Source organism: Gobius niger (assembly GCF_951799975.1).
Source record: "Gobius niger genome assembly, chromosome: 11".
Taxonomy (NCBI): domain Eukaryota; kingdom Metazoa; phylum Chordata; class Actinopteri; order Gobiiformes; family Gobiidae; genus Gobius; species Gobius niger.
Genome location: NC_136862.1, coordinates 26296914 through 26314234, shown reverse-complemented (window position 1 = coordinate 26314234; position 17321 = coordinate 26296914). Strand labels below are relative to the sequence as shown.

Sequence of the window (17321 nt, the reverse complement as noted above, 5' to 3'; positions counted from 1 at the left end):
AAATGTAAGGAAACTATATACATGAAACAAGACAGAAAATAAAAGTTGCAAGTAATTAAAGCCATAACTTAAGGATTTGATCAAGTCTTTTATATGTTATTTTACAAGTAATTGCAATTTACGAGCATATAGCTTCCCCCACCCTTTTCTCATCTATGGATCCAAACGGGATTGAAGTTAGAAGTTAGAAGCTCTTCCACGTTTTCCCTATTTAAATATGGTTATACGAGCCTGAACACAATCCAAGTATAGCCACACATAAAATGGGAACTATATTGCAAGCGTAGTAGGCGTAGTAATATTACTACGCCGTGCAATATAGTTCCCCTTTTTGACATGTTTAATTTTGTGTGACTAGACTTGGATCTCGTATAGCCACTCACGTAACCGTCTTTAAACGTGGGAAACGTGGAAGAGCTCGTCGCTTCTAACTTCACTCCCGTTTGGAGCCATAGAGGGGAAGAGGAGAGGCTAAATGCTAATGCCGTCTGTGCTCTGTTTACGTGACTGAGCGCACGCGTAAAGACCAGACAGCTACGCATCAACTCGTCTTAAGAACATATCTCAGTATTTAAAAACGGTGTTCATCTGCAGAGTCTGTTTATGCCTTGAAATTGCACTGAATGTCATTTAGAAACAAAGAAAGAAAGCTTATAAAACGGGATGGCAGTACTGTAGTGCATTAATCGATCCTACTTTAAAGCTGCAACCCAAATTAGGGTTGGAGGTTTCCAAAAAATATTGCATCCCAATTTGTTTTGTCAGTGACACCCACACCTTCTCTAGAATGTATTCTTCCCTTGTTCTACTGCTTGGTCCTCCTTTTCTTCCGAACTTGCGTGTACTGTCGCCATGGCTTCGCAGTCTCCGCTCTCTGCCGCAGCCAGGAGACTCTCTCGCTCGCACTCCTCGACATTATCTTCGTATTTCTCCTTCTGCGGACTCGCCGCCGCCCCCGCCTGCTCTCCCATCATCGCGCAGTTTAGGATCAGTGGCGGTAACGGGACGCTTTTGGCCAAATCCTCGATGTGCCGGGCGATCTCCAGGGTCTTAAACTGCGTGACTTTGGCGAACTCTATCGTCTTCTCCGAGGTTATGATGGGGATCCGCTTGGCCACCTCGAAGGCTTTCTGCAGCTTCTCGGTGCCCTCCGTTCTGAAGAACTCGTTGATGACCCGTTCGGTCTTCTTCACGTGGCCGTTCATCAGGCAGAGGCGGGTGAAGTTTAAGATCATGGTGATGATGAAGGCCACGATGCACACGGAGACGTAGTACACTCCCAAGCCGCTCTCCGTGTAAGCCACGCGTAAAGTGACAGTGCAGTTCGAGGAGTTGGAGGAGCAGGTGTAGCGCCCGCGGTCCGAGAAGGAGATGGAGGAGATGTTCAATGCGCCGCTCATGTCAGTCTGCCATTTTCCATCTGCAAAAAAAAATAAAAAGTTTATTCCTTTGACCCAATTACACCAATGTGCGGGGAGTTTGACCACTTTTCACTGGCAGCTGTGCCTTGTCCTTAAAAAGTAATTCCACTCAACCGATGCATTGTGCTTGACCTTCTTAGAAAAAAAGGTGGGGCTTGTCAGGACAAAATCATTGCTTTTGCAAATTGTCAATGTTGTCAATTGTCAATGACAAGCTATAACTGCTCTTCGCAAAAAAAACATCAATTTATCATGCATTTAAAGTGCATAGTTTACACAATTATATGCATACATACTTAGAATACATACAACACTTAAAAACAAGAGCAGTCACATGGAGTATACTCCTTTACAAGGGATATAAACTGATTAAAGGTCACAAGATTATCCACACTTAAAATCTTCTGTGCCTACTTCCAGACATTTGGTGCAAAGGACCTTCTTCCCCCATTCTGACTTTCCTCAAGACTCAAGAGTCAAAATGTTCTGAGACCACAGCTGGCAACCATTTGACCTGACATTTATTAAATTGGACAAATAATCAGGAAGGACACCAAGGAGCGCTTTGTAAGTAAACAGCAGACTGTGCTTCTGTTCAGACTGTCGCCATCCCACTTTGGCATAAAGATCACAGTGGTGGGTCCTATAACCATCTCCTGTGATGAATCTAATTGCTGAGTGGAAAACTGCATTAAGGGGCTTTAACACAGATGCAGTGGGATGCATGTACTGTATATGATGTCACCGTAATCGAAGATAGAAAGCAACGAAGCCTGAATTAACGGTTGCCTCGCTAGGAGGGATACAATTTTTGTTTCTATAGAAAAAACTGAATTTTGCTTTAAGTTTGTTTGTTAGTTCCTGAAAACGTTTTTCACCAAATGAGAGCTTCTCATCGATCCAGGCGCCAAGATATGTATAACAGGGAACTTGCTCAATAATGGAACCGTCTAGAGCAGAGATTAATGCGTTCTGTGTCAAATCAGTAAAATTTTGTTGAAACAAATTGAAGCCATGTTATATATTTTGCCCGCAGCAGAGGGCGACATAGAGTGCAGAGTCACCTGTCTGCACATGAATGAATGGAACTTTGCTTCAGTTTATCACCAATAGAGTTAATTAACGTAAAACGTAGCAAAGTGCACCTTTAACCTAGAAAATGTAAACTCAAGTTACTTATTTAGGCAACTGAGCGCCTAATGGGACTGAGTTTCCAAAAGAAAACCTGCCACCAGCATTATAGTGTTAAAATTCACCAAAACATACCCAGGTTGTTTTCCAGCAGCATCCCCTTTGGACTAAACCACTGGATGTTGTCTCCAGAGGCGTTGCATCGGAGGAGGACACTAGCGCCCTCTACGGCCAGAATGTCCTGCTTCAACAAACTACTCTTGTATTTGGTGATGTTTCGGAAAAGTCCCAGGCCTCCATCGATAAAGACAAGTAGAACAAATAGCACATATGTATGAGGTCCTAACATGTCAAAACCTATAGAGAGAGAGAGAGGGGAAAAAAAAACAAGTTTAGCTACAAAAAAAAAAAAACAGTTGCACACTCTATCATTACTTCTCATTAAATGAACATATAATTAACAACTGTACACGGCTGTGAAAATACATATTTCAAAAATACGTCTTTATGGTCTAAATAAAAACAAGTCATTGCACTTTTGATTAGATCTTAAATATTTACCAAGCTTGTGGGTTCAATAGAATATTTAAATACATCAATCTTTATATCGTAAAATATGAATTATTAGCCTATGATACCAACAAACAGTATGTGTTTACACAGATAGTTTATAGCTCAGTTTCTCCTAACATAGAAATAAGTACAAATGTATTGTTTCAAAAGTGATTGCAAAATGTGGTCAGACTGGTTTAGTAACATGCTGCATTGACTTCACAACTCACTAAAATCTAAAATAATAAACGAATAAAGATACAAAGCTCCAAAAACAATGATTGTAGCTAAAATACTCAACACCAATAACTTGCTTGTGTTACCTGGGTCTGCAGAGTGTAATAAAGCTTCTTCTCCAGTCTACTGTGAACCTTTGCTCTTATATCCACAGCAACAAAAAACAGGAACAGGTTGTTCAAGCTGCACTTCCTGGTTCAGGTGCATCATCAAGAGGCAGGGCTACACCTGTCTCTGGAGGAAAGGATTGAAATAATATTAATAATAATGATAATAATGATATCAAAAACGAATAAATGAGAAAAAGCAGTACATCATTGTTAATACATGAAACATTGTATACTGTAGTAGGCTGGATATTCAACATTGGACACTATTGTAAAACACGTTTGGTCTAGAGGTGTTGTAATTGATTTATCCCTGCAATTTAGCGATGTTTGGCTGCAGTTAACATTGTTATTATTCTTGGAAAATCTACAGAATTGTATCTGTTTGATGCCGTACAGACAAACATCTGAAGTTGGGCAAAGCAAAAAGCCAAAAACGGCAGTAGATTGTAGTAAAAAGCTCCCTAAAAATGATTAAATAAATGTTTTCTTCATTTAAAAAGAAAAAGAAAAAAGAAACGTGTAATTCCTCATAAATTAAGAAAGCATATGCAGCAGGCAGACCTAAAACCATAGCATGTTTACATTATTTGACATCGCCTTCAAAATAAAGGCTCTTACATTTTTGTTAAAACAAAGAAAAACTATCAAGACGGTAGAACAGATTAACTCACACACATGAGTAATAATTGTTAAAAAATACATATTTGGTGCTCATGCTATGGAATTTTTAGTCCGAAACTGTGAATATTTACCCTAAGCACGTGGCGGTGTTCTCAAAGTCCCCTTTTACTTTGAAAAGGCCTAAGCGGACGTTAATGTACGGGAGCTGGCGAAAACAAACTGACGTGGCTAATCCAGCATCGCAAGAAATCATCAGAAAAACACCGACTTTATTGTAGAATTTGCAGCTTTTTGACTGAACTAAAAGCTCAAGTTATACTTTTAATGCTTACAGTTTGTTGTTTTAGTCACAGGTGGAGTTAGCACAGATAGCATACCCTGCTCTGGGCAGACAACAAGATCCACATTTTTGGTAAGTTTCACGAAACGTCGGTTGCATGTGTAACCTTTGCTTTAAATTTGCTTTAAAACGACATGACTTATGTAAAAAAAAACATTTTACATCACAATTGACATCAGCTGTGACATCAGCATGTAATACATACAGGACTACATGACAGTGCCAGTGGCGTGGGAGATCCAGTCTTCAAATGATCCTCACATTTTCGACAATATGTTTAAATGCCAAATATAAGTGGAAGTCGTAGCTTCACTTTTTACCGCAATATAATTTTATAATTGTTCATGGCTGTTATTACTATTCTACCTCACGTAAATCACACACAGTGAATATAAATTTACCCAGCTCACAAACCCTTCGTACTCAAATGCAAATACGTATCAAATACATACAAAAGTGGCAGCAGAGGGAGGGAAGTGGAGAGTTCAGCTCCTAGCCTGGTGGACCTAGCACGGATAAACAGGCTTGATATCTAACAGAAGCATGAATGCCTTTCTGAAATTGCAACTATAATTATTTCAACCTGGTCCTGAGTTATTTTACTTTTCCTTCAGGCATGTCCAGACCCTGAGATGTCGGTCAGCGAGAGCACAGAGGCCGATACGTTCTTCGAGGCGGTGGAGGAGCAGGAGTCTTTGACGGAAGAGTCTCCCACCACTTCACCTGCGCACATACCTGACAGCGACATCTCCACAGACGTAGCGCCGACGCGGAGGGCCAGGAGGAGACCGGAGCCCAAAGCACCCCCAGCCCCTGAGGAGAAGAGAGAGGAACCACCCAAGGAAGAGCAACAGCAGCCGGCCAAGGTGGGGCAGCTGCCGGATACCCATTTTATTTTGTTATGTTCAGTGTATGTTCTTTTCTTGTTCCACACTGAAAACGCCAGCCCACACTGCGATGGGCCACACAAATCAACCTATAAAGCTTTAGGTCGCATTCACAACCCCCTCTTGATCCCAAACCGGGCCCGTTTGCGCAGATAGCCCGGTTCGTTTGAGGTGTCGTGAACGCACAAACGGACTCTGATCCGGGCCAAAGAAACGAGCTCTGGCCCGGCTGAAAACGTGGGTCTTGGTCCGGTTCAAACGAACTCTGTCGCGGATCATTTGGTTTATGAACGCAGCTAAGCCAGAGAGCGGAACAAAACCAGGAAGAGAAAGTTGTAGGACGTTGTGTGTCTGATACAACCAAAACAAACGAGTAACGGAAAGACAGAACAGCGCTGACGATCGCGACATTCATTACGTAGTGTAAATGAAAACGCATGTGCAGACACGTTAGAGCGAACAGTTAATACGAAATTTACACCAAAAGCCATGACTCGTAATTATGAGGCAGAAACCACTGACATAAGCAGCGCCAGAGGCCAATGAGACAAGTCCTGATCAGATCATGTTTACTACCTTGCCCTTTCCCTCGGAGAGTCTTCATAAGTAGTTTGCGATGTATCTGCCTGGAGCCTTTGCAGTTCCAGAAAAAATATCTCCGGCAGCCGCCAGTCCTGCTTTAGTCCCGCTTTAGTCCTGGTTCAGTCCTGGTTTAGTCCCGGTTTTGCCTGGCATGATCTCATCTCATCTCATGCTGTGTATCGTCTCATTTATCTCCCATTTCGTCCGTGTGCGTTCTAAGCGTAGTTAGAGTCACTGTCATATTAAAAAGTGCGGAAAGAAAAACCAAACCAAACCCGCACTCAATAGCTTGCTTGCCCGTCCATATCTTTTTTGCGTGTTTGTGCCACTACCATGGTCAGCAGAGCACATGAAAGGACGAAATACAACCTCTGCAGGTGTGTTGCAGAACAGCTCAGTATAGCATCTTATAACCTATGGGTATTTTCTGAACTTATACATTTTGTTATACTACAAAAGACTATGGTGTCTAAACTAATTGTTAGAGCTTGAATAAACATACTTACATAAACATAATATATACATTAGGACCTTTAAATATAATGATTATAATACCTGTGTGAAAGGATTTGGCAACAGCAAACCCGCAGTATTTAAAACTATACATGTATTGAAAATGCCACTTCGCTGCAGCACTGCATTTCTTTTTATGTTTTCCTAATTGTCTTTTTTTTTTTTTCTCCCACAGAGCCCGAGTGAATCAACAGTCTCTCAGGGAGGATGGGGTTACTGGGGCAACTGGGGCAAGTCCATTCTCTCCACGGCAACAGCGACAGTGGCAACAGTCGGTGAGTTCAGCATCAGTTCAGCGCAGACAGGCACATAATACTAGCCTATTATATCAATGTGTGATATAAAATATTCAACACAAATGTGAATGCATCTCTGTCCAGGTCAAGGCCTCACTCAGGTGATAGAGAAGGCCGAGACGTCGTTGGGGATTCCCAGTCCCACTGAACTGTCCGCACAAGTCGAAGAGGAGCAGAACCAACAAGGTAATTTCACTTTCGCTTCATCTGTCATTTGTTGATGCCATTTTTTTAAACATATTTTTGATTTTTTTGTGTGAATACAATCAAAAAAGTACAATGTTGTATTTTAAACTGTCTCAGAACAATAAGAAATAAAGGATTTCACCGGCCCCATGTCTCCTGCCGGTTGTTGTTGGAATTGTGGTTGTATTTCCTGAAAAGAAAAACATTTATACCAACCCGAATCGTGCTGCGATCATATTGCATTCGGTCAATTCATTGACAGTAATAGTTTGTTCCTTCTGTGCAGCTGAACCCAGCGCTGAAATCGACGGAGCCTCTGGAGAAGCTTCGTCTCCAGTTTCAGGAGCAATGGGAATGTTTTCATCTCTCACCAACGTGGTCCAGAGCACAGTGAGCACGAGATTACAGTTGTTTCTGTCAAGTCGTGGGAAATGTGTTTGTTTAAAATTCCTCAAACAGACTCAAATGTTTTATCGTCATTTATTAAGGGTTTCTAACTGTATAGAACATCATAAGTGAAATAGTAAATGTGAAACCTTTGATATATGGGTGTTCTGTATTGTTGTTGCTAGATCTATCAAATTCTGTGCATTAAACGCGGTTGTTGTGCGTCAGGGTAAGACGGTGATAACAGGAGGACTTGACGCCCTGGAGTTTATCGGTAAAAAGACGATGGACGTGATCGCTGAAGGAGACCCAGGATTTAAGAAAACTAAAGGACTGATGCACAGGAACGCCACGCTGTCCCAGGTAACAGCACTCCTTTGTTTTTTGGGCAAATGGTAAACCCACTAAAGTACAGCGTGTCTCACTATTCTGATACCACTTGTGATCCTTGTTATAATCACATATTAAAGTCACATATTGATTGATTTTATTGTGAACATGTACATATTTTGTCCTTCCTAAAAACTATTTAGCAGTGAAAGTCATGTGACGCGTTGTTTCCGCTTCATTCAGGTTTTGCGGGAGGCAAAGGAGCACGAGGAGCTTCAGACCGAGGAACCCACAGCGGACACAGACCGGAAACGCGTGGCGCATTACGGGATGCTGTTCGACGAATACCAGGGTCTGTCCCACCTGGAGGCGCTGGAGATCCTTTCCCGAGAGAGCGAGTCCAAGGTGCGTGGTTCATTCCTCACAGGCATGAGATGCGACGGACAAAGAATAAAATAGAAACATGGTTAACACCGACCCGGCCCCGGATAAAGCGGAAGAAAATTGATGGATGGGTTAACACAATTATGTTTCTTGGTGTTTTTTTGTAACTAAGTAGTAAGTAAGTAAGTAAGTGCTTTAGTGTTGCACAACAACACAACAAAATTGTGTTCATGTGTTAGTCCTGTGCCGATTCGACTGAGCGCGCCACTTGTAGGGATAGAAGGCATGTGTGGCTTAGCTGTGAGTCTTGCCCGGATACCTCCTCGTGTCCCTTTTTCATTACCTTACGCGCCTCCACTGTGCTGCAGGTATGGGCGGCTTGGTGCCTCTTCAGTGTTACAGGAGAAGATATTTATAGGTCTCAAATGTCTTTAGCTCATAAGGTAGCTGTTTGTTTACGTTTAAAAAGCTGCTTTCTTCAGGACCATTGTGGACCCTATGCATGAAAGAAATCCACTGAACCCCACAAAACACGGCAAAGCCGTACAAAAGCATCCAGTTAAACAAGTGGAGCACAGAAACCACAAGCAGCTGTACCAAGGGAGAGGGAGGTTGCTGCTTGTTTACACGTCGCCCTGATTGTTTAATGTTTATTTATGATCCTTGACACAGGAGGTGACGTATAAAGAAGTACAATTTCTATAACTGTGACCGTGTACTGTACTCCGAGTCAGAGTTCTATGGAGCTCTCCCTCCTCGTTGTCACTAATGGGTCAGTGGTTCCCAAAGTGAGGGCTGGGACATTGTGACATCTTAATCTTGATGTGCCTGGTTTAATCTCCAAAGCTTTGAACATGATGAACTCATTCATAATCCTCTCTTTTCTCATATGGATAAGACAAACTGCTCCCTCCTCTTATTTGATAAATATAACAGTTTCAAATATTTTATCTGTACAGTACTTTGAATGTGTTTCCTTGATGTAAGGCGACCTTGAGTGCTTGTAGAAAGGCGCCAAACAAATAAAATTTCTCCTTCTCCTCCTCCTCCTCCTCCTCCTCACTATGTTGTTGTGTTTAGGTGAAGTCGGTGCTAACCACGCTGTCTGGGGAAGAACTGGTAGATTTGAAAACAGAATTGGAGCAGATCAAAGAGGCGTTTTCTCTGGTGGAATTTGACGATGAGGACGTGGAGGAGAAAAAAGGTGAGTTATTTTTAAGATAACTGTAATCTCAATTCAATGTAATTTATGGGTCAAATCAAGTAGAACAGAAATAAAATCATATATATAATTATAAGTGTAGTTTATTGACAGTATTCTTGGTAAACTGCAACTGCTTTCAGATGAAGATGGTTCAGAGTTTGAGAAGGAACTGAGTGACGCTTTAGAGGGACTCAGCATTTCTGCCACAGCTGACAAACTCGCCCAGGTCAGTGATTCGACCGACAAAGTAGCGACAGTTGAACAAATAATAACTTTTTCATATTTACTTTCACGGCGCCTTTGTCTCATTACTCATTTCTTCCCCCAGGCCTGTAGGAGCACGTGTTCCCAAATCACCGCCTTCAACAAACCAGAAACACAAGAAGAGAGTGAAGATTTGAAAGTGTTGTCTGTCGAGGTAAGCATGCGTTTTTTTAGAATGTCAAAAACTGTCATTAACATGGATTATTAGGAAAGAGAAAATGTGGGATTGGATTGGTTAGAAGTGTGGTTTTGAAAATGGAAATATTTGGAATGAACGAGAGACTAAAATGTGAAATTTCCGTTCTCGATGACGTTGCCTCTTCCAGGAGGTCCACGCCGCTGCCATCCGGAGTCTGGCTGAACTCACGGCTCGCTCCATCGAACTCTTCCACAAACTCGCTGAAATGATTCTGTTTTCAAATGGCAACACAACGCCCCAAGTCCTGTCACAGTAAGAGCGATTGAACATGATTGTTGATTTAAAAAAATATATATATATATGTATGGGTTATTATCACTTTATAATGTTTACTATGTCTCTGTCTTTAGGTTGACCATCATCCTGTGCAAAGAAATGTCTCTACTTTCTAAGAAGTTTACATCATGTTTAACAACGGCAGGGGTAAGAGATTTTATATCAATTCTGCAGAAGCTTTATCTACTAGCTTTTTACTTTTCTATCACTCTCATGATCACTATTAAAAATGGGGTGGTGCAATATGACTAAAATAAACAAAAAAAAGCGAATGCAAGAATCAATTAATAGTTTATTTTTATTTATTTTTTTACTAATATACTTTGTGAGATATAGACATTTCGAAATAAACGTCAACAAATCAGGATTCACTTTAGACCTGTCAATGTAAAGGAGCCATGCCTTTTTTCGATTTTTTGGCCATAGTTGATTAATACAGCCCATAATAAAACAATTTCCTTTTGTCTATGCCGTGCCCACAGAGCAACGAGAAAGGAGAAGTCCTCAATCCCCTCATCACTGCAGTTTTCCTCGAGGTTTGTCTCAAATTTGTTCTAACTTCTCAGCCACTTTGTTGCTTTCTACAAAACTGACTATGCTCCTCCCTTAATCTTGTTCATATGTTGTGTCACATCAAAAACATGCCCAGAGTTGTGTAGTTTTAGTAATTTAATCCACTAATAACCTTATTACTTGATTTTGATTTTTTAAAACATAAATTGCAATTGCTACGATGCCTGAATAATGTTTAATAATGATCTTTAAAACTGTCCCCATTTTTGCGCAGGCTTCTAACAGCGCATCCTATGTCCAAGACGCCTTCCACCTCCTCATGCCCATTTTGGAGATTTCCCACATTGAGAGGAGAGCCGACCAATAGGCAAACCCTTGTGTCTGCACTGCCATGTTTATTATGGGACAATCCAGAGGCTCCAATGTCTTCTTAACAGTGTTATTGAGTTTACAGTTATGTATAAAGTATAAAGATTGGTTTGAATATTCAGTCACAGGAACAGAAGTACTAACTATGTACAATGTGTTATTGTGCCAATGTTTCGATGAATATTTGTTTGTTTTTGTGCTGCCTCTAGATGGCGATAAAAACACAAGGCAAATTAAAACTGACAGCATTAAATATATCTTATGTTGACAAATTTCAAATATATTCAAAGGGAAACTTGAATAGGAAGCATTTTAATGTTCTCTCAGTTGGATTTATAATGTTAATTTATATACTGTTCAGGTTGGACCAAAGATATTTTGCAATGTATGTAAGCACAACCTTCATATCAAGTTCTTGAATTGTCTTTTTCATTTGATCCTTTCATTTTCCTATTCTTATACTGTTGTTTTAATTAATTGCCATATAAACATAATCATAACAAAGTAATTACTGGCCTACAATAAACTTGCAGAGTACTCCTGCTGTCCAAAATAGTAAACGCTATAACCTCTAAGAATGACTTGGAATTCGTAGGATATGACAAGCAGAGTTTTTCTGCTGTTCGGAAGCAAGTGATGCCCTATTGTAAAAGTGTCCTATACAAATAAATGTAAACTTTCTGTATATCTTCATGATTGAGATGATTTATTTCAATCTCACAGCACCAAAGAAAATATTTTGCTTTCCAAGTATAAAGCGATTTTGAATTGAGCAAGGAAGTTCAAACAGTGCAATGAACTTTTTAAATGTTGTTTTGAAAACACTGTGGAATAATAATAATAATTCTACAAAAATAAAATTTGAGTAAAGCAATAATATCCTGGTTAAATAAAGGTAAATAAAATAGAATAAAATAATTTGCTGAATAAAAAGGGTATCGTTAGATGAAAAAGTTGATTAACGATAGATGGCCTAAAGTCATGTTGCGCATTCTCTCGGCGGCAGGTGGCGCTGCGCATTATTTTCAAGACGGAAACGGAAACGGGGCAAGCCAAACAAAAAACGAAGAAGAAAGATAAGCACCGGGGCGCTTAATGTTCGGCTCGTGTCCGGCTAATATAAGGTATGTTTATTATCTTTCTTTGCATTTTTAGCAACAATGAGCTCAGTATCGGATTTGTCGAGATACTTTATGCACACATCACTTCATAAATACTGCTCAATGATTGTAATGCGTGGGTTAATGTTAACGTTAGCATTTAGCTGTTAGCGGCTAATGCTAACAGTTGGTTATGGATGTGAATGAATCTTGTAGCATAGCTTAGTTATTTAAATGATGTTTTCTGGATTTTGCGTGGGCTTCATCTACGTCTGTTTTGTTGTAGTTTTACTCGCTTGTAATATTTGTGGTTCACGTGAAACTGAATGCAAAAAAAAATGCAGCCCACATTAGCATCATTGTTCAATCTCAGCCTCCTCACACGGGGTAAAAACAACCATGTCGGATTGTCGTTTTGTGTTCGTATGTATGCATGTATCTATGAATCGATTAGTTTGCTTTGATGCATTACATACATTTGAACACGTTGCAATTCTAAGCTAAATTGCATTAACATAAAGGTGCATAAAACATGCAGATAGTAGGGCTGCTGTATATTAGCCAACATTGTGAGCGTGTAACTTTCTGGTATATTATGGTGAGAACGACAGTGTTGGGATATTTTACAAATCCATATCCTACCACTAAAACGAAATCTGCACGTTAGCAATGTTGGTTTCAATTGTACAAAACATATTATATCGGGACGTAAACAAAGACCGCGAATCACTTAAACACGTCGTTGGAGAAAGATGCGACGGTGTTGAAACCTTTGGTATAAACAGTGTTAATTTCGTCGACTAAAATATTTAGTCTTAATTTTAGTCAAAGTGATATTTTTGACGACCAAAATTGGACTAAAACTAAATGAGACTAAAACTATGACTAAAATGTCCAGATATTTTAGTCTAAACTAAAATAAGACTAAATAAAAATGAAAAGGTGAGACTAAAATCATCCAAACTTCTATTGAGCGTCTGAAAGAGCCTCAGATCATGGAAATCCTCTGTTAAAGGATCAGCTCTGAGCTTTGTTCATGTGGAGCAGCTCCAGGAAGTCAAGAACCTTGAATAAATATGATTATGATGAACATTATAAATGCAAAGTCGACTAAATTAGTCTTAAATTTAGTCGACTACATTGACATGCAATTTTAGTCGACTAAATCTCGACTAAAATTACATTACATTTTAGTCAAAAGACTAAAACTAAAATAAAATATGTTGTCAAAATTAACACTGGGTAAATACACACAATAAAGGTTTTCACCTTTGTTCTTTTCTTCGTAGACAATATTTGAGTGTGTTTGGTCCTGCCCCCCCTGTTCGGACGCTGTGATCGGTTGGTGGTTTCCGCGGTGACGGTCGTGTTCTGAGGCGAGAACATCGTCAGAATGCCGGCGGCGCTCACCGACTCCAGCCAGATCATCTGCGAGGTCTGGGCAAGCAACGTGGAGGACGAGATGAGGAAGATCCGGGCTGTCATTCAGAACTACAACTACATCGCAATGGTAAATCCCGGGGTTCTCTAATAGGTTCCGGTCATTTGAGTCATCAGATTCTTTTCTCGTCTTTAGAGGGGTCCCATTGTTTCTGAAAAGCTCCTCTCTTGTCGTTTTTTTTCTCTCAGGACACAGAGTTCCCTGGCGTGGTGGTGCGGCCGATCGGCGAGTTCCGCAGCACAGTGGACTATCAGTACCAGCTCCTGCGCTGCAACGTGGACTTGCTCAAGATCATCCAACTCGGGCTGAGTTTCATGAACGAGGACGGGGACTACCCTGCGGGCACCACCACCTGGCAATTCAACTTCAAATTCAACCTCACGTAAGAACTCCCTGCATGCAATATGATACTGTTTTATATACTTTTAACAATTGGCCTGATTATTTTAGCGTTTCGTGAACACACTCTTATGTTTACAACTGTGTCCTTTTTAGAGAAGACATGTACTCCCAGGACTCCATAGACCTGCTGCAGAACTCTGGTCTCCAGTTCAAAAAGCACGAAGAGGAGGGGATCGACACGCTGTATTTCGCTGAGCTGCTCATGACGTCGGGGCTGGTCCTGTGTGAAAACGTCAAGTGGCTCTCTTTCCACAGGTCAGTGCCGCAGCTGGGAGTAGAGGAGGGTTAGTCGATGTAAGGGATGCTGAGGTTAGAGAACTGCGTGGTAACAAGGGCGCCAAGAAGACTGAAGAGGAGGGTGTAGTGAAGAGGGTTGAATGGATGGTTGCTTATTTAAAACGTGCATCCACCTGAGGTATCATTAGGCACATTTAGTCAAAAGTATGTAAATTAAGTGCTTCAAGGTTTATCACAGCTCAATGTTAAACCTGCAGGTTGGAGCTGCTGCAGATCTGGGATTGCAGAGCTAAGCTACTATCGCTAACCTGCCACTACCACCGGCTTCTTTTACACTTTCTTATTTAAAATTCAAAACTTGTTTATTAAAAATGAATAAGATGCCAACTGGTGAAACTACTGTAATATCCAATAGGTCTACAATGCATTGATCTAATAAACAAAATATATTATTAACATACACACTATACAATTATATATATTCTATCAAATATGGACTGTATTGGATCGGTATCGGCCAGCATGAAGTGTCATAATATCAGATCGGGAGCTCAGAAAATCCCATCATAATCCCTACTATTTTTCTTGATCACCTTTTAGATTGTTTTTTTGATTGTTCTGTTGCAAAAAAAAACTATTTGATGCTGAAATATTATCTTTGTTTCAGTGGTTACGATTTTGGATACCTGGTGAAGCTGCTCACAGATGCTCGACTGCCTGAAGAGGAACATGACTTTTTCCAAATTCTCAATCTATTTTTCCCCGCCATTTATGACGTCAAATATCTTATGAAGAGCTGCAAGAATCTTAAGGTTAGAACATTTTCTCATTTGCGTCATGAATTTATCATTCTCATTAGATGGGATAGGGGCACTTACCCCATACTGATAACATGTTGCAGCCACTCATCTTATCATTACATCTAAGCCTATAAAAGATTGATAGTTCCTTGAAAAGATATCCTTAGTAAAGCTAGATATGCTCTCTAATATAATAAAGTTGAGGTTTTAAACCCGACATGTTTGCTGTGTTCAGGGTGGGTTACAGGAAGTGGCCGATCAGTTGGAGCTAAAAAGGATCGGGCGACAACATCAGGCTGGATCAGACTCTCTGCTCACAGGCATGGCCTTCTTCAGGATGAAAGAGGTAACAGCTACACAGCAGTTAAACTGAAAGGCTTTGTGAGAAAATGCTTATAGACCAGATCATGTAAGGCCTTTCTGTGTGGACACTGCATGTTTTGCATGTGCAAGACAATGTAAAGTTCGGGCAAATTAAGCATCCATGCAAACATAGGAAAAACTCAAAAACCCAGTGGAAGAAAAAGGAAACCTCGGGAGAACCACAGAATGAGAGATCCACTGCCTATAGCTAGACCCAGGGCCGATGGGAGTCCCTCAGCAGACAGGCCAAAATAGCAGAACGTCCAGTCCTTGATAGAGCTTCAGTTCTTCTTGTCCAGTCCCTCCGTTCCCCTATTCCTCCCTGGATAAGACGTAATGAACAGCTTTGCCTCAGGCTGTGGGTTAGAGCTTTACCTAACTGACCTGATCATGAGCTAATTCAAAGAGGTACGTTTTTTTTCCTGATTAAATAAAGGTCTTCGCTAAAGGGGTATTATGCAACTTTCTATGTGGACTACAAGGTCAAATACACACAAATATCAACTTTTATTTCCAACTTGAATAGTTGCATAATGCACCTTTTAGCATGAGCTGTGAGTTAATTCCATAAAACCGGAGCTTGGAGCTAAAGGCTCTGCCTCCTACAGTGATTTTTGGAGACTCGAGGAATCACTAGTAGCCCTGAGTTTTGAGAGCGAAGAGCTCTGGTTGGCCAATATGAAAAGAGAGAGTCTTGGAGATAAATAGGAGCCAAACCCTTTAAATGTGAGGAGCAGGATTTTAAATTTGATTCTAGACTCAACAGGAAGCCAGTGGAGAGACTTAAACACAGTGAAGTGTTCTCTTCTCTTAGTAAACAATTTCTAAGCTGCATTTTGGACTAATTAAAAACTTCTCAGGGAACTTTTAGGACACGCTGCGAGCAGGCAGTTACAGTAGTCCAGCCTCGATGAAACGAATGAATGAATACGTTTTTCTGCATCACTTGTAGGTAAGATGTTTCATATTTTAGCAATGTCGCGCAGGTGAAAAAAACGTAAGCTTGGTTTATATGCGCTTTAAAAGAGAGTTCTTGGTAAAAAACAACTTCAGGGTTTTTTATTGTAGAGCGCAATGATACGCTAACATTATCCAGCGTGATGATCTGCTCTTGAAAAAGTCTCAAGCATCTCCTCACTCGTTTGGATTTTTTATTCCTGGTTAAATCAAATCTATGGTTTTGTACAGGCCAGTATCATTACATTTGCCTTCCCAAATAAGGCTGATTTTATCAAACCAATAAAGATATTAATTAATTGAAATGGTTTTAAAGATTCAACTGTTTATTGACACATTTTGTTCATTCATTTCAGCTTTTCTTTGAGGACAACATTGACGACGCCAAGTATTGTGGGAGGTTGTACGGTTTGGGATCAGGCACCAGTCAGACACAAAACGGCCTGTCGACGACGAACCAGGACGACCCCAACAACAAACACTGACCACTGGCCTCCGTCTCCTTGGAAACGCACTTATTTTTAAAACTACCAGCAGCGTCTTCAAAACCTTTGGACAAACACAACTTTTATTCTTCGCTTTTACCAAATTCGACGTGATCCGCAAATGTTTTATTTCAGTTTTACACCGTGGGACCAGCACAAATGTGACATTTTTCTTTACTTTTAAGTTCAAACGCTCGACGCATGTAAATGAACTGTATAATTTTGATGAGAATAAAAGTTTTATCGCTTTATTTCCTTCCCAAACCTTGAGAAACTTTTAACGAACACCATCTCTGTCCCATCAGCCAGTGTTGTTTTTACATTCTCCATTGTTTTAAACAACTGTATATTAAATTGTTTTGTATTTTTCATGTGCCAACCTGATTTCAGTGTCATTATTTGGAAAACAACTATGGGTTCTATTCACGTGATCAGATCTGAAAGGAAGAGCTTGTAATAATAATTATAGTCTGTGGTGGCCGAGTGGTTAGTGGTGAATGCTCTTGCCCATAATTTCCCAGATTCAATCCTGTGTGTGTAGTGACACGTCTGTTAAGTGTGACATCATTTAGTAGAGCTTTTATTAATAATAATAATGCATTGGTTTTATATAGTTTTATATCGTTTCTGGACACTCACAGACGCTTTACATTGCACTATTCATTCACTCCATACTCAGTGATGGTAAGCTACTATTGTAGCCACAGCTGCACATTGACGGAAGCGAGGCAACC

The 17321-nt window shown here is 40.4% G+C and overlaps 3 protein-coding genes across 3 annotated transcripts; 2 read left to right on the top strand and 1 right to left on the bottom strand.

Annotated features, from left to right (window-relative positions):
- Positions 1–732: 732 nt before the first annotated feature.
- Positions 733–3546, bottom strand: LOC306970567 (microfibrillar-associated protein 3-like). Its single transcript, XM_079566560.1, has 3 exons — positions 3428–3546; positions 2688–2909; positions 733–1420 (listed from the first exon to the last, which is right to left on the bottom strand). Exons 2-3 carry the CDS (start codon positions 2899–2901, stop codon positions 783–785), a joined length of 852 nt encoding a protein of 283 aa, XP_079422686.1. The 5' UTR covers positions 2902–2909; positions 3428–3546; the 3' UTR covers positions 733–782.
- Positions 3547–4280: 734 nt separating this feature from the next.
- Positions 4281–11467, top strand: fam114a2 (family with sequence similarity 114 member A2). Its single transcript, XM_079566426.1, has 14 exons — positions 4281–4484; positions 5027–5278; positions 6570–6669; positions 6775–6876; positions 7163–7266; positions 7492–7626; positions 7837–7998; positions 9058–9181; positions 9322–9407; positions 9510–9599; positions 9772–9896; positions 9995–10067; positions 10403–10456; positions 10708–11467. Exons 2-14 carry the CDS (start codon positions 5045–5047, stop codon positions 10798–10800), a joined length of 1482 nt encoding a protein of 493 aa, XP_079422552.1. The 5' UTR covers positions 4281–4484; positions 5027–5044; the 3' UTR covers positions 10801–11467.
- A 365-nt stretch (positions 11468–11832) lies between these two features.
- Positions 11833–16909, top strand: cnot8 (CCR4-NOT transcription complex, subunit 8). The gene is made up of 7 exons (XM_079565998.1): positions 11833–11926; positions 13192–13412; positions 13532–13725; positions 13839–14000; positions 14650–14794; positions 15018–15128; positions 16459–16909. The coding sequence occupies exons 2-7, from the start codon at positions 13296–13298 to the stop codon at positions 16585–16587; spliced, it is 858 nt and encodes a 285-aa protein (XP_079422124.1). The 5' UTR covers positions 11833–11926; positions 13192–13295; the 3' UTR covers positions 16588–16909.
- The last annotated feature ends 412 nt before the right edge of the window (positions 16910–17321 follow it).

What these genes read in the sequence shown, in the direction of transcription:
- LOC306970567 (XM_079566560.1), bottom strand. Translation starts at nt 2,901, where the DNA reads ATGTTAGGACCTCATACATATGTGCTATTTGTTCTACTTGTCTTTATC. An exon ending in GCTGCTGGAAAACAACCTGG is followed by an intron (nt 1,421 to 2,687) that starts GTATGTTTTGGT and finishes TTTTTTTTGCAG; the next exon opens with ATGGAAAATGGCAGACTGAC.
- fam114a2 (XM_079566426.1), top strand. Translation starts at nt 5,045, where the DNA reads ATGTCGGTCAGCGAGAGCACAGAGGCCGATACGTTCTTCGAGGCGGTG. An exon ending in GGAACGCCACGCTGTCCCAG is followed by an intron (nt 7,627 to 7,836) that starts GTAACAGCACTC and finishes CGCTTCATTCAG; the next exon opens with GTTTTGCGGGAGGCAAAGGA. An exon ending in TGAAAGTGTTGTCTGTCGAG is followed by an intron (nt 9,600 to 9,771) that starts GTAAGCATGCGT and finishes TGCCTCTTCCAG; the next exon opens with GAGGTCCACGCCGCTGCCAT.
- cnot8 (XM_079565998.1), top strand. Translation starts at nt 13,296, where the DNA reads ATGCCGGCGGCGCTCACCGACTCCAGCCAGATCATCTGCGAGGTCTGG. An exon ending in ACTACAACTACATCGCAATG is followed by an intron (nt 13,413 to 13,531) that starts GTAAATCCCGGG and finishes TTTTTCTCTCAG; the next exon opens with GACACAGAGTTCCCTGGCGT. An exon ending in AACTTCAAATTCAACCTCAC is followed by an intron (nt 13,726 to 13,838) that starts GTAAGAACTCCC and finishes TGTCCTTTTTAG; the next exon opens with AGAAGACATGTACTCCCAGG.